General features: G+C 44.0%; 1 protein-coding gene across 1 annotated transcript; it reads right to left on the bottom strand.

Moving 5' to 3' along the window:
- Positions 1 to 14: 14 nt before the first annotated feature.
- retreg2 (reticulophagy regulator family member 2) lies at positions 15 to 14,996 on the bottom strand. The gene is made up of 9 exons (XM_064969426.1): positions 14,668 to 14,996; positions 13,913 to 14,016; positions 13,620 to 13,650; positions 12,732 to 12,861; positions 12,155 to 12,239; positions 11,448 to 11,585; positions 8,984 to 9,069; positions 4,842 to 4,977; positions 15 to 3,077 (listed from the first exon to the last, which is right to left on the bottom strand). The coding sequence occupies exons 1-9, from the start codon at positions 14,913 to 14,915 to the stop codon at positions 2,311 to 2,313; spliced, it is 1,725 nt and encodes a 574-aa protein (XP_064825498.1). The 5' UTR covers positions 14,916 to 14,996; the 3' UTR covers positions 15 to 2,310.
- Between the last annotated feature and the right edge of the window lie 140 nt (positions 14,997 to 15,136).

Below are 15,136 nucleotides of genomic sequence, written 5' to 3'. Positions count from 1 at the left end.
CTGCATTCCATCGCTTGTTTCAGTTCGTTCTTTTATTCTCTTTCATTGCACAAAGAGCTACTGTCAGTGTTTAACCTCTTGTAATTGCAATAAATCTTATCATTTTCAAAACTTGTTTGTGTTCCTTTGTAGATGTAAAATATCAAATTGATCAGTAGTTTCTGAAAAACAGGAGACAAGGTACATTTCTTTACAATAGTACATTTCTTGTTAAGTGCCTTTATAGATCAAGAAGCAGTAAAAGCATAAGCAAACATTTCTATAACACATTTGTTAATATCTTTTTATAGTTGGTTACAGTGGGATTATAGTAAAACAAATGACCTTTTAAATGAAATCACACTAAATTTCCTCATTGGCAATTTAGTGTTATAGAAATTCTATTTAAGCTGCAACATACAAAAATTGCATGCTTGCTACAAGTCCAAGGTCTTGCTCCCTCCAAGTTGCATTTTTAATGCTTGGTTTTCACATGCAATGTTAAATTGCTCTCATTTTGAGGGAAACCTTTTACAGAAGTGCTTGGAAGTCATTGGCCAGGAAAAAGGTTGGTCTATATTACAATACAGTGCACAGGGACAAATTGGGTTGGGGAACTTTAGGCTAGACATTGGTGGACACCATTTTCTACCTCATTAATTTGCATCTACATATTCGTTTCTATGTGCAACGGTATCTTCCATTGCGCAAACTAAAGTACATCCCACTCCTGAGATTCAGATCAGATAGGCACACTTGCAATAAAGCTGTCCTCGTTAAGTTGGTTGAGCTGAAGTCCCACTAGTAACCAATTTATGAAATTAATTCCCATCATTGTTACATAGGACCTAGTTAACATACCTTTTTGACAGATAATGCAATGCATGTATTCCTATTACTTTCAATCATTTGTCATAGCGAATGGCAGTTGTATGTGGGATTGCCATGACAAAACCTGCATTATGAACCTTCAGATGTTAGGTACCTAGTCTCTAGACAGACTGGTTGCCTCCCACAGTGTTGCAAATGTTTTGCCCTCGGTCTGGGATTTCCAAGAGTATTAAGTACCCAGAACATTTGCAAGTTGTACACATATTAAGCAATTGGTGGTGGTGAAGTAGCACTTGCATTCGTTTACAACCATTACAGAATACAACTAACAAAATATAGACCTTTGAGATGTTGACAATGAGCAATTGAAAAAGTTGTCAGCATACCACAGTAAGTATGTTTTGTATGGGTAAAGATTTTTTTTTACCATCACCTGGTTTGGGGATTTAAAAAAAATTAACACTAAAATTCAAAGATCTATTGTAAATTATGTGTGAGTGTGGAACTTACTTGAGGGGCTTGCTGGTCATTAAATTGCATTCAATAAAACTCCCAAACATACGTATTTGTGCCTACAATGTCCAATACACCCTAAATGTCATTTTCATAGACAGTTAAAATAGATGGCATAACTCCTTTGTGTATGGCTATTAACTACAGACTAAGTTTTGTTTGGGAGATTTCACAATTGAGTGCTGAACTTACTTGAGGGGTTGCTGGTTAATAAACTGCCTTCAATGAAACTCCCAAACGTACGTATTTGTGCCTACATGAGAACGTGTGTTTCGCTAATGATCTAAATCCAATGCAGATTGTAGAATCAATTTGGGTTACTGACCATAGAGAATCTTGATTACTTTCAAATTCCCATATGACGACAATAGATTTCCATTAAACTGACCATTAAATAAAAATAATTTATCATATATATTAATATAATCAAAACAAAAACCTTTTCTTTTCTCTCAAACAATCCATCTACATATAATCTGTTAATAATTTCCTTCAAGAAGGGTGGCTGTGGATCTGGACCTATTGCAGATTGTGCTGTAAATATACCCAACTCCATTTGGCATTACAAGATACAGCAGAAACAAATCTGGGACGAGGTTCCACCAAACCCTTCTCCTGCCACCCAAACATATTACTAGTAGCTCCCAAATCTCAGATGGCTTGTTCCCTTGGTTAAAAGCAATAAAAGCCTGTCAAACACAGGTACCATCAAGCCCAAGCCTCAAGAAACAAGTTTAATCCCAAATGGTACCCTATTCCAGCTATAGTGCACTACTTTTGACCAGAGCCCTATGGGCCCTGGTAAAAAGTAGGGCACTATAAAGGGAATAGAGTGCCATTTGGACTCAACCACGGTGATCGTGTGGAGGCAGAATTAACCACAGTGATCTCAATCACTAACCAACTGCCACTTTGATAAGTGTACATATCTGTATAATGTATATCTACGTAAAACAAAACAGTAGGGTATGAGCGGTGATGAGGACACTAGAAGGATTCCGGTTGGTGCGTCGGAGATGGGTGTGTGTCTGTGGGAGAGGCCACTCCCACTACCCCCTGTCCATCAGGACTGAGAAGACCCAGCAGACCCTCGTCCATCTGCTCCAGTTCACTTTGGTCCAGAAGCTCAAAGTCCTCGTCCTCGGTCGGTACAAACATGTCGTCCGGCATCTCCTCGGCACTCCTCTCAGACTCCACAGCGACCACATCCTGGTCCTTTTCTGCCTCGGCGACAGGGGGGCTTTCCAGGGCGCTGGGGGGCATGTCGGTGGGCAGGAAATCTGCGATGGATGGGCCCTTACTTGCCTCGGTGGAGCGTAGCAGGGCCGACAGTGTGTTCTGTACCACGGTGGAGATTGCCGTGTTCACAATCTCCTCACTCAGGGCTTCCAGTGACTGCCTTGGGGCCTGGGATTCCCCTTCCCCCCCATGCACCACCACCTCCGCTCTCCCAGCACCCAGCAGTGGTCCCTGGTCCCCACCTGGCGGCCGTCCATGTCCGTTGAAGTGTGTGTTGACAAAGTGGAGCGGGGAGGCCAGGTGCTGGATGAGGAGGCTGGCAGGGCTCATGGGCTCCCCCTCCGAGGGCTCTCTTCCCCCAGCCGCGGGCCCGTCCCCTTGGCCCTGACCGGGGCCACGCAATGGGAAGTGGAGGAGGCTGTGCTCGATGGGGAACTCGTCAATCGAGGGGAATTCAGGTAGGTCCCTTAAGAAGGCCTCCTCTGGGTCACTGTGCACACTCTGCTGGTCCAGGTCTAAAAAGTCACAGGAGAGAGAGAGAGGATGGGGTTAAAGGTAGTCAGCAATGCATGAAGTAAATCGCAATATTGGGTTGACTTCTAAGAATGTGAATCGCAAGGCTGAATTTCTCTGCCGTTTTGGTCCAGCAGCTGTCACATTGCAGCAGCTTAAAGCTCGCCTGCACATGGCAAGATATTTTTTGCGAGTGAATATCTACAATATCCTGCTTGTGGTAACGCCATGTCGCTGAGTAGCCGTTTAATATGCAGTGAAAATGTAATTCTGATATATAGTGAATGAGGAAGGAGTCAACAGCATACAGTTGAAGTCTGAAGTTAACATACACCTTAGCCAAGTACATTTAAACTCAGTTTTTCACAAATCCTGACATTTAATCCTAGTAAAGAAATCCCTGTTTTAGGTCAGTTAGGATCACCACTTTATTTTAAGTGAAATGTCAGAATAATAGTAGAGAAAATGATTTACATTCAATTAGTATTTGGTAGCATTGCCTTTAAAATGTTTAACTTGGGTCAAACGTTCTGGGTAGCCTTCCACAAGCTTCCCACAATAAATTGGGTGAATTTTGGCCCATTCCTCTTGACAGAGCTGATGTAACTGAGTCAGGTTTGTATGCATCCTTGCTCACACACACACACACTTTTTCAGTCCTACCCACAAATGTTCTATAGGATTGAGGTCAGGGCTTTGCGATGGCCACTCCAATACCTGGACTTTGTTGTCCCTAAGCCAATTTGCCACAACTTTGGAAGTATGCTTGGGGTCATTGCCCATTTGGAAGACCCATTTGTGACCAAGCTTTAACTTCCTGACTGATGTCTTGAGATGTTGCTTCAATATATCCACATAAGTTTCCTACCTCATGATGCCATCTATTTTGTGAAGTGCACCAGTCCCTCCTACAGCAACGCACCCCCACAACATGATGCTGCCATCCCCGTGCTTAGAGGTAGGCCTTGAAATACATCCACAGGTACACCACCTCCAATTGACTCAAATTATGTCAATTAGCCTATCAGAAGCTTCTAAAGCCATGACATAATCCAAGCTGTTTAAAGGCACAGTCAATTTAGTGAATGTAAAGTTCTGACCCACTGGAATTGTGATACAGTGAAATAATCTGTCTGTAAACAACTGTTGGAAAAATAACTTTAATGGAGACCTGCTTGCGTAACTTGAGAGCCGGTGCACTGCGCTCTGCTTGGACGGGTGGGGGAGGGGAGATAGAGGAGCAGGGGCCGGTGTGTGTGAGTGTGGCATGGAAGAGGGAGAGAGAGAAAGTTGGCAAACCGACACAAGCCAGTTAGACACTTGTTGCTGCCATAGGTTATCTATCATACCATCTGCTAGTGTCCGTCTTGACTGCATCTAATCTTTGTAAAGAAACTAGCTACAGTAGACAGCTAAATTAGCCAGCTAACTAGCTAAAGTAGCAAGGCTTATTGAGGAATCCTTGTGTACAACAACTCCATTCATATGAAACAGCAGCCTACCAGTTGGTTGATCATTGTAACCCAATTCCATTTTGCATTGAATAGAAATTTCCCACTTCACTTGCTATACACATGGAGCCTCTGACTGTGGTGCGGCTTTGATTGACCGACAATAACAACACGCTAGGCGAGCATTTGTTTTAAATGGGGCAAAACATTTTTGTTTCGGTTTGCACTAATGAACACACTATTCCTTTTCTTTTGAATCCAAGTTGCACAGGACAGATACTTTGGAGGAAGGGCCTGCTGTGCTTAGGTACCTACCTTCACAGACGTCTGTAAGCTGTGGGGTGGTAGCTCTGGATACGGAAAACCCCCCACTCTCCAAAATGGATGCTTCCTCGTCAGACAGCTCTGAGTCAGTGATGGCCATAGCCAGGGCGGTGGTCTTTGCATCCACCTGACGAATGACATCACCATTGTTCTTTAGTGAAAGGCTCTCGACAGAACCCATTCTAGAGCCCAATCAGGTTATTACAAAGTCAAGCCATAATATTTTCTTATCCTCTCAATTGTGAGGAAATGTCAACAATCAAACATTAATTAAACCACATTCTGTAAAAAAATAATAAATTGCCTTTCATTGAGGGGAATATCTTGGTTGAGTACAAATAACCTCTCATTCCTCCTGAAGTGTGCGCTTGTTCTATTCCAGACATATTTAAAAGCATTAGATTTATAGGCATGGGCTAGAGGGAGTTTCCATTAACGTTAATTTCCTTTCAAATCCATAAGGGGAAGTGAACATGTGTATATTGCTAGGGAAAAATGAAAGATTATTGGGATGCAACACTTGTCTAATTTTGATTCAGCCAAACCATTGAATCAGCTAAATTATTATTATTTTTTATTTCATTTTATTTCACCAGGTAGGCTAGTTGAGAACAAGTTCTCATTTGCAACTGCGACCTGGCCAAGATAAAGCACAGCAGTGTGAACAGACAACACAGAGTTACACATGGAGTAAACAATAAACAAGTCAATAACACAGTAGAAAAAAAAAGAGTCTATATACATTGTGTGCAAAAGGCATGAGGAGGTAGGCAAATAATTACAATTTTGCAGATTAACACTGGAGTGATAAATGATCAGATGGTCATGTACAGGTAGAGATATTGATGTGCAAAAGAGCAGAAAGTAAATAAATAAAAACAGTATGGGGATGAGGTAGGTAAAATTGGGTGGGCTATTTACCGATAAGACTATGTACAGCTGCAGCGATCGGTTAGCTGCTCAGATAGCAGATGTTTGAAGTTGGTGAGGGAGATAAAGTCTCCAACTTCAGCGATTTTTGCCATCATGAGCAGTGAACTGAGATAAGGCGGAGCTTTACCCAGCATGGACTTGTAGATGACCTGGAACCAGTGGGTCTGGCGACGAATATGTAGCGAGGGCCAGCCGACTAGAGCATACAAGTCGCAGTGGTGGGTGGTATAAGGTGCTTTAGTGACAAAACGGATGGCACTGTGATAAACTGCATCCAGTTTGCTGAGTAGCGTGTTGGAAGCTATTTTGTAGATGACGTCGCCGAAGTCGAGGATCGGTAGGATAGTCAGTTTTACTAGGGTAAGTTTGGCAGCGTGAGTGAAGGAGGCTTTGTTGCGGAATAGAAAACCGACTCTAGATTTGATTTTCGATTGGAGATGTTTGATATGAGTCTGGAAGGAGAGTTTACAGTCTAGCCAGACACCTAGGTACTTATTGATGTCCACATATTCAAGGTTGGAACCATCCAGGGTGGTGATACTAGTCAGGTGTGCAGGTGCAGGCAGCGAACGGTTGAAAAGCATACATTTGGTTTTACTGGCGTTTAAGAGCAGTTGGAGGCCACGGAAGGAGTGTTGTATGGCATTGAAGCTCGTTTGGAGGTTAGATAGCACAGTGTCCAAGGACGTGCCGGAAGTATATAGAATGGTGTCGTCTGCGTAGAGGTGGATCAGGCAACATCATTGATATATACAGAGAAAAGAGTCGGCCCGATAATTGAACCCTGTGGCACCCCCATAGAGACTGCCAGAGGACCGGACAGCATGCCCTCCAATTTGACACACTGCACTCTGTCTGCAAAGTAGTTGTTGAACCAGGCAAGGCAGTCATCAGAAAAACCAAGGCTACTGAGTCTGCCGATAAGAATATAGAGATTGACAGAGTCGAAAGCCTTGGCAAGGTCGATGAAGACGGCTGCACAGTACTGTCTTTTATCGATGGCCGTTATGATATCGTTTAGTACCTTGAGCGTGGCTGAGGTGCACCCGTGACCGGCTCGGAAACCAGATTGCACAGCAGAGAAGGTATGGTGTGATTCGAGATGGTCAGTGACCTGTTTGTTTACTTGGCTTTCGAAGACCTTAGATAGGCAGGGCAGGATGGATATAGGTCTGTAACAGTTTGGGTCCAGGGTGTCTCCCCCTTTGAAGAGGGGGATGACTGCGGCAGCTTTCCAATCCTTGGGGATCTCAGACGATATGAAAGAGAGGTTGAACAGGCTGGTAATAGAGGTTGCGACAATGGCGGCAGATAGTTTCAGAAATAGAGGGTCCAGATTGTCAAGCCAGCTGATTTGTATGGGTCCAGGTTTTGCAGCTCTTTCAGAACATCTGCTATCTGGATTTGGGTAAAGGAGAACCTGGAGAGGCTTGGGCAAGTAGCTGCAGGGGGGCGGAGCTGTTGGCCGAAGTTGGAGTAGCCAGGCGGAAGGCATGGCCAGCCGTTGAGAAATGCTTGTTGAAGTTTTCGATAATCATGGATTTAAAATCGGTGGTGACCGTGTTACCTAGCCTCAGTGCAGTGGGCAGCTGGGAGGAGGTGCTCTTGTTCTCCATGGACTTCAGTGTCCCAGAACTTTTTGGAGTTGGCGCTACAGGATGCAAATGTCTGCCTGAAGAAGCTGGCCTTAGCTTTCCTGACTGACTGAGTGTATTGGTTCCTGACTTCCCTGAACAGTTGCATATCGCCGGGAGTATTCGATGCTATTGCAGTCCGCCACAGGATGTTTTTGTGCTGGTCGAGGGCAGTCAGGTCTGGAGTGAACCAAGGGCTATATCTGTTCTTAGTTCTGCATTTTTTGAAGGGAGCATGCTTATCTAAAATGGTGAGTAAGTTACTTTTAAAGAATGACCAGGCATCCTCAACTGACGGGATGAGATCAATGTCCTTCCAGGATACCCGGGCCAGGTCGATTAGAAAGGCCTGCTCACAGAAGTGTTTTAGGGAGCGTTTGACAGTGATGAGGGGTGGTCGTTTGACTGCGGCTCCGTAGCGGATACAGGCAATGAGGCAGTGATCGCTGAGATCCTGGTTGAAGACGGCGGAGGTGTATTTGGAGGGCCAGTTGGTCAGGATGACGTCTATGTGGGTGTCCTTGTTTACAGATTTAGGGTTGTATCTGGTGGGTTCCTTGATGATTTGTGTGAGATTGAGGGCATCGAGCTTAGATTGTAGGACTGCCGGGGTGTTAAGCATATCCCAGTTTAGGTCACCTAACAGAACAAACTCTGAAGCTAGATGGGGGGCGATCAATTCACAAATGGTGTCCAGGGCACAGCTGGGAGCTGAGGGGGGTCGGTAGCAGGCGGCAACAGTGAGAGACATTTCTGGAGAGTAATTTTTAATATTAGTAGTTCGAACTGCTTGGGTATGGACCTGGAAAGTATGACATTACTTTGCAGGCTCTCTCTGCAGTAGACTGCAACTCCTCCCCCCTTGGCAGTTCTATCTTGATGGAAAATGTTATAGTTGGGTATGGAAATCTCAGAATTTTTGGTGGCCTTCCTGAGCCAGGATTCAGACACGGCAAGGACATCAGGGTTGGCAGAGTGTGCTAAAGCAGTGAGTAAAACAAACTTAGGGAGGAGGCTTCTGATGTTGACATGCATGAAACCAAGGCTTTTTCGATCACAGAAGTCAACAAATGAGGGTGCCTGGGGACATGCAGGGCCTGGGTTTATTTGACAAGTCTCATGGAATGTAGGCTGCTAATGTAGGTTGAATGATAGAACAGCTATGTTAAAATGTTATGGGATGCATTTTCTCCATTGTTTTCGGTGGTAGGTCACTCTGGTAAGAGTATATTAGGCTAAAAAAGCCATAGTAGTGTACTTGGCCACTGTTAAAAAACTAACTTAAAGCGGGTACAGCCTCAGTGTTCACAGTAAATGCGCACTGGAAGTTGCACAGAATTTTCACCACATTCAAGTTTGCGCTCAGCAGACCTGATATTTGCTCAGTGACAACATTTGAGGGAACATTGCCCCCAACCCTAATTCTATCCTTAACCCCCTACAAATCGCCTTTCTCCCTTGTGGGGGCCGACAAAATGTCCCCAGTTGGTCCAATTGTATCGGTAAATATATCCATATAAACAACACACAATCCTGGTGCAAGATGGCAGACGACGTGGTGCTTACCAGTGGGGCAAAGCAGGATAGCTCCTCCTCACTCTCGCTCTCTGTCTCAGCCCTGGGCTCATCCCCTTCCTCCACCTCCTTCACCTCTGCAACACACACACACAGTTTTAAATGGTAACTGCAGGATGCAAGAAGTTGAATTTAAGACTTTAGACATTTAAAATGTCACTTGGCATACAATTTAATACAAATTGAGGTCTGCGCGCGCCACACCAGCTAATATTCTTCTCCAGAAATGAGCCCATGTTGGCAACAGTCGTATTTTCTGGGCCCTCTTTCAAAGGTGGCTCAATATCAGGCAGGTGTGCTCTTCCACGAGCCTGACGAATGTAGTAGTTTAGTGGCTAATGGCTAGACGGCTGAAGCATGGGGTTGCCCATCTTCCTTTGTTAGGCTACCCCAATAGGCTAATCATTAACTAAGTGTCCAGAATTTTGGCTTCGATTTCAACACCAGCTTAGTATATTGATACTCAATACCATAATGATGAAAATAAATGCCTTACAAAAGGTCAAATATACAGCACCTGTTACTATATAAAACACATGGTCAACCAGAGAAAGGCCACTGGGCGTGCAGGCTTTTGAGCCAGCACTGTTCAAACACACCCGAGGCAGCTTAACAAGGTTGCTTTGTAGAATCTGGTTTGTTAGAGTGGGGCTGGGACAAATTTCTAGACACACAGTAGCTCTTCTGGAGGTATTATGCTATAACAGACTACAACCAAAAAGGTGAAGAAAATAACTCCCTCGTGAAATGAATCAGGTATCAAATGGTTTGAGCTAAGGTCGCTAAGTGGGAGGGCTCTAGACGGACTTTCCAGTGGCAAGTAAAGAAGTACGCCATTTCATCTAACATATTCATGGAGTGCATGATGGATGTTTTGTTGTGCAATTTTTCAAAATAGGATCCAGAATAATTAGATATGTTTGTCTCTTTAGAGGTGAATGTTCCTGTATATTTGCATATTGGCCTTGGTGATAGACTATGCTACATCATATACAAACTGAGGAAGTGGGAACTCAAAAACACATTAGCTAGATTGCTAAATCTAAACATGATATTGTTTCTTTAGCCATGCAATTGATCTAACAGTAATTGTAATGTCCTACAAAAACATTTCATTGGTAGCCTACTTGATGCATTCATCGCAAATGGTGCGCTCCACTCCGTTGGCGAATCATCTCAATTACATACTGCGTTTGTAAAGTGGTTTTCCCCCTCCTTTATATTGACAGTTCCAAAATAATTGTTCCTCAAATAAAGCTGACTCTTAACAGTAGTTGTTGGAAAAAAACTGTCTCTCACGCAATTATATTTCGAAATGTAGCTCAACTTTCAGTATGCTTGCACTTATCAGAATACATCTCTCCCTTCACCTTGTGTGCAAAGAGGGGAGCGGGAGTGAGCCAGAAGCAAAACAGGGACAGGACAGATACTTTCATTGCAGGAAGCAGGTTAATCAAATAATGGTTTTAGACACAACAGCAGGACTGTTGTGTAGCCTAATCAAAGAAATTACAAACATAAGCAAAATTGCTTCAGTACAAGGAGGGTGTCTAATTTTCGGTTTATCGTCCCAGCTCTCGTTAGTGTTGTCTATCAAATAGCATAGGCTACCTTGCTCTCTCTGGCAACGACGCGACTCACGGAGGCGAACTTGTGGATAGGTCTTGAAAGAGTATTATTTGAAGTTCAATTGTGTTTGTTTTTCCCGCGGTGGCAACAATGAAGCAGCTGCACAATATAACGGAAACACTGTAGTCATCTCTGTTGCATTTTTTAAAGTCCTTTGAAAGCACAATTTAAGACTTAAGACCTTTAAGGATCCGTGGAAACCCCAAATCCTTACATGTCTGAAAATAAATTTGCTCCAGCTGCCACACTAGTGGCACAAACCGGGAGGAGAACGGGTTCTGAGAATAGGAAATATATTCATTAATGTCACTGATGGAGTTCTGAGGTTTAGAGGGTCTACACCAGAAGTTAAGGGTTATAGGAAAGTATACAATGTGTGCAATTAAGCTTGGAATGTGTTGAGTGCAGGGATCGATTACATGTGGCAGGCATTGATAAGGGGAGAGAGCCATGGATTAGTGATTGGGGAGGGGGGTTGAGGTCAGGTCACCTTAAGGGAGAAATAAAAGTTCATGGCCTTTAGCACTAGTGTCATGCCTAGCAGTAAATAATAATGTTTGCACAGATGTGTAGCAGGAGACTCCGCCTATGAGAATCGGTTAAATATCAGTGCTTGTGTGAAAATGTTTTTGTCTGAATGCAGCTATATTGACCCTCTGGGCAGAATAAACTTGGTTAAGCTTTCATCATGTCTGTTGAGTGTTTTACTCTGGGAATTAGAATCTAACACCAGGCAACCCTGACGTTCAGTGTTCACAGCCAGAGAGGGGACCTGGTGACGTGAATGGCGGAGGGCACACACACACCAAACACACTGTAAACTCACTCCTCTTATCGTGCTTGTGGTGCTGCGTGTCTCCCTTCATACTGTAGTCCAGTTTCATCAGGATGGGCTCCAGGCCCGTGTACATCCGCTGGATCAGCTCGTGGTACACCACCAGAGGCCACACCAACACACTCAGCGCTGGGCACAGGACAAAAAAAACAACCCTAACGTGGCACTTCAATGGCTTTTGACTCACCATGACAAGCGCAGCATCCGAAATGCCACCCTTTTGCCTACATAGTGCACTACGTTTGATCAGAGCCCATAGCGTTCTGGTCAAAAGTAGTGCACTATATAGGGAATAGGGTGCCATTTGGAATGCACTCAATCTTCAGTGTAAACCAGAGAAAGGGATATATTCAGGGTCATATTTATTAGTGAACAACGTAGCAAAACATTCTGCAACGGAAACCATTTACTCCAAACGCTACAACATTGCAAATGTCTGGCTACTGTGTGCACTATTGACTACGACCCTGGAATACTGAGCTTCACAAATCACAATACATTTCTAGGTTGGGGAATGGCAACACTATAAATGGTGTTATGAAGGTTGCATTTAGAAGTTATTGGCAATAACTTTGGTTGGCAATTGTTATGCAGTAGCACTGCTTTTCTTACAGACAACCACACCCATTGGCATACTGGTTGGTTGGTTGCCTTTGTGAAAAACAAGGGAAAAGGATTGAAAACGCAAGGCAGCTCACCGATGATATAGGATATCATGATTCCTGGTACGTAGTGTCCCACCACAGCGAGCACAGAACAACCAGAGCACATCATAGCACAGAACTGGAGGGAGAAAAGAGACGCAGTGGCATTAAACCTGCAAGTTGGCTGAAACTAGTGTAGGGGAGGGACGACTACTTCAGCATCAGCAAATACCTCTTCAGATCAGAGGAGGATGGTGGGAGGAGCTATAGGAGGAGGCTCGATGTAATGGAATTCATGCAACGGTATAACATATGGAAATCACATTTTACTACGTTCCATAAATTCCATTCCAGCCATTAATGAACTCGTCCTCCTACAGCTCCTCCCACCAGCCTCCGCTCCTTCAGATATACAAAAACATATATGCAACTCAAGCAATTTAATGTTTTGATAAACCATGAGAGGCACTCAAACAACAATATGGTAATTTATCCGTTGCTTTAATACACTTCAACCTACAGATACCAAATGACAATCAGTACATGTGGCCAACATGGGAATCGAACCCACAACCCCGATGTTGGAGGCAATGAGCTCTAACCCACTGAGCCGCCATCAAACCCAAAATACCTTTCCGTGGTTCTGCCTTTTGTACTGCAGCATCTCCTGGACGTAGAGGCAGCAGTAGAGGTAGCTCTCCACCAGGTGGTGGCTGAGCTCTGGAATGCTGAGGAGCCGGGGTTGCACACTCATGGCCTCTCTGCAGTCAGAGAAAGAGACCGTGGGATGAACAAATGAACACAAGCAGTACTAAGCCAGACCTAAAAGGCTTCAAGCGTCTCAGAGTAGGAGTGCTTATAATAGATAGGGTGAGCCTGATCCTAGATCAGCTCTTCCACTACTCTTTATATGTGCCCTGCTGCTATTGACAGGTACAGAGCACCAAACAAGTAGGGAAAACGCCTGAATAATCACATGAGTCACTATAACATTAAAGTGCTTGAAGGTGTTATAGGAGCAGGGTGGAGTAGGATGTGTTTAAAGGCCCAGTGCAGTCAAAAATCGTGATTTTTCTGTGTTTTATATACACACACACATTTCCACACTATGACGTTGGAATAATACTGTTTAATTGTGCAAATGATGATAATGCCCCTTTAGTGTAAGAGCCGTTTGAAAAGAATGCCTGAAATTTCAGCCTATTTTGGTGGGATGGAGTTTTGGCCTTCAATGGTGACATCTCCATGCAGTAAATGAATGAATACACCAATAAGAAAGAGTTCCAAACCTCTCTGCCAACAACAACTAATGTTACATTTCCCCTCCCCACTCAGACCACTTAGACAGTCCTAGCTACATTTTTGTTGATGAATTGCTCTTTGCTAAAAATACATTTGTTTATTTTTGTACTATTTCAAATTTAAAACAATCACATTAAGGTACTTAATTGTTACCCAGAAATGATTTGACAGATTAAAAACAGCTGCATTGGACCTTTAATTGAGTCAAGAGGTGTACCTTTCCAGTGGGTTGGCCTCAGGATACTGAACTGTAGCGGAGAGAGTAGACAGGAGAGATTTTTTCCATCTAAGTCCAACATCATCAACAATACATTTTAGACTTCATAGAATAGCCTTGGGAATCAAAGTCATCAGAACAATGACATTTAAAATCAAATCTAAATCCACAACATTCAACCATCTTATCAAAGCGTGACCTGTACCAACATTTCAGACTTCACACTGACCCCAGAGTCAGGGGTGGGTGTTGCAAGAGTAATGCATGCATGCACCTACTATGAACTTACTTACCGGTTGTAAGAGGTAATTTATGCTTCCATCTCTCCAGCTGCATGAGCCCTAGAATGGAAAGACTCAGGAGGAAGAGAGGACGCAGGGACGTCGACGACAGAAGCCTGTAACACACACATGAAAACAACCCATGCCGTTTTAAAATGTTCCTAGCTATTTGCTAACGTTAAGTAGCTAGCTAGCCACAGGAGTGAATAGACTGTCAGCTAGCCCCCTGTCCTGGTTCAGGACAATACATGAAACAGAACTGTCAACTTGGCCACGTTCAGTTGTCAAACGTTGCAGATATAAATACCATGAATACAGCCATCATGATTCCTTGGTCTACATGTCGGAGAGGCATGTTTGTTCTACATTGACACATTTCTATCCGAACGCTCCAAAACGTCTTGTTAGCAAGGTAGCAAGATTAGACCGCTGTCAACTAGGTACTGTTATTTCAAGGATAGATAACTTGTAGCTAATGTACGGTATTTGGCTAAACGTTATTAATTGAATTGATACTAGGCATGGTACATTTTGGCATGCCAAACTACCAACTGACAGCATTAAATAGTTAATTAGCCAGCGAGCTAGCGTCGCTGTCGTCCGAGGGATTATCGATGTCTCGCTGTCATTCAATCCAGCGACACTACAGCAAGTAGCTAGCTGGCGTTACTACCACCAAGCTAAAACAGTCGCGACAGTGCATCTTCCCATTCCAGCGCAACATCACCGATGACATGAGTGATTCTTACTAATGATTTTAGCATTACCAGAACAAGGTGTTCAGCGTGAGCGCAACAAAGATGCTGTAGAGCGGCCTTTCCCAAACAAGCAGCCTCTGCACCCATAACAGCAACGGCTCATATTGCGATAGCCAGCCTTGGAGACGCTCTCGCAGTTGCACAAGCTCAGGGTTCTCGTCCCCACATACTGGCTCTGATCCTCCGGCAGGGAACAGGTCCTCGAGAACGGCAGAGGAAGAAACCGAGGGGCGTCTTGCCTCCTCTCCGCTCGCCATTTTCCCCCCCACTTTGTTAGGTTGTTTTGGTGATCACGGGGTATGGATAGGCGGATAGATCCACGCAGGTCCGTCACAGTAAAAAAAAAAAGTAGGACCCCGATGTTACTTCTCGTCACTAGTTACCACAGCCATAAGGTCATAAACCCCTCCCATTTCTACTATCGCTCTTCTTCAAATGTGATTTTAAACTTAACCCCAACCACCCTGGTAATCTTATG

This window comes from Oncorhynchus masou, chromosome 6 (genome assembly GCF_036934945.1).
Source record: "Oncorhynchus masou masou isolate Uvic2021 chromosome 6, UVic_Omas_1.1, whole genome shotgun sequence".
NCBI classification, from domain to species: domain Eukaryota; kingdom Metazoa; phylum Chordata; class Actinopteri; order Salmoniformes; family Salmonidae; genus Oncorhynchus; species Oncorhynchus masou.
Note: the sequence above shows the minus strand (reverse complement) of the source record. Positions and strands in the feature narration are given on the sequence as shown.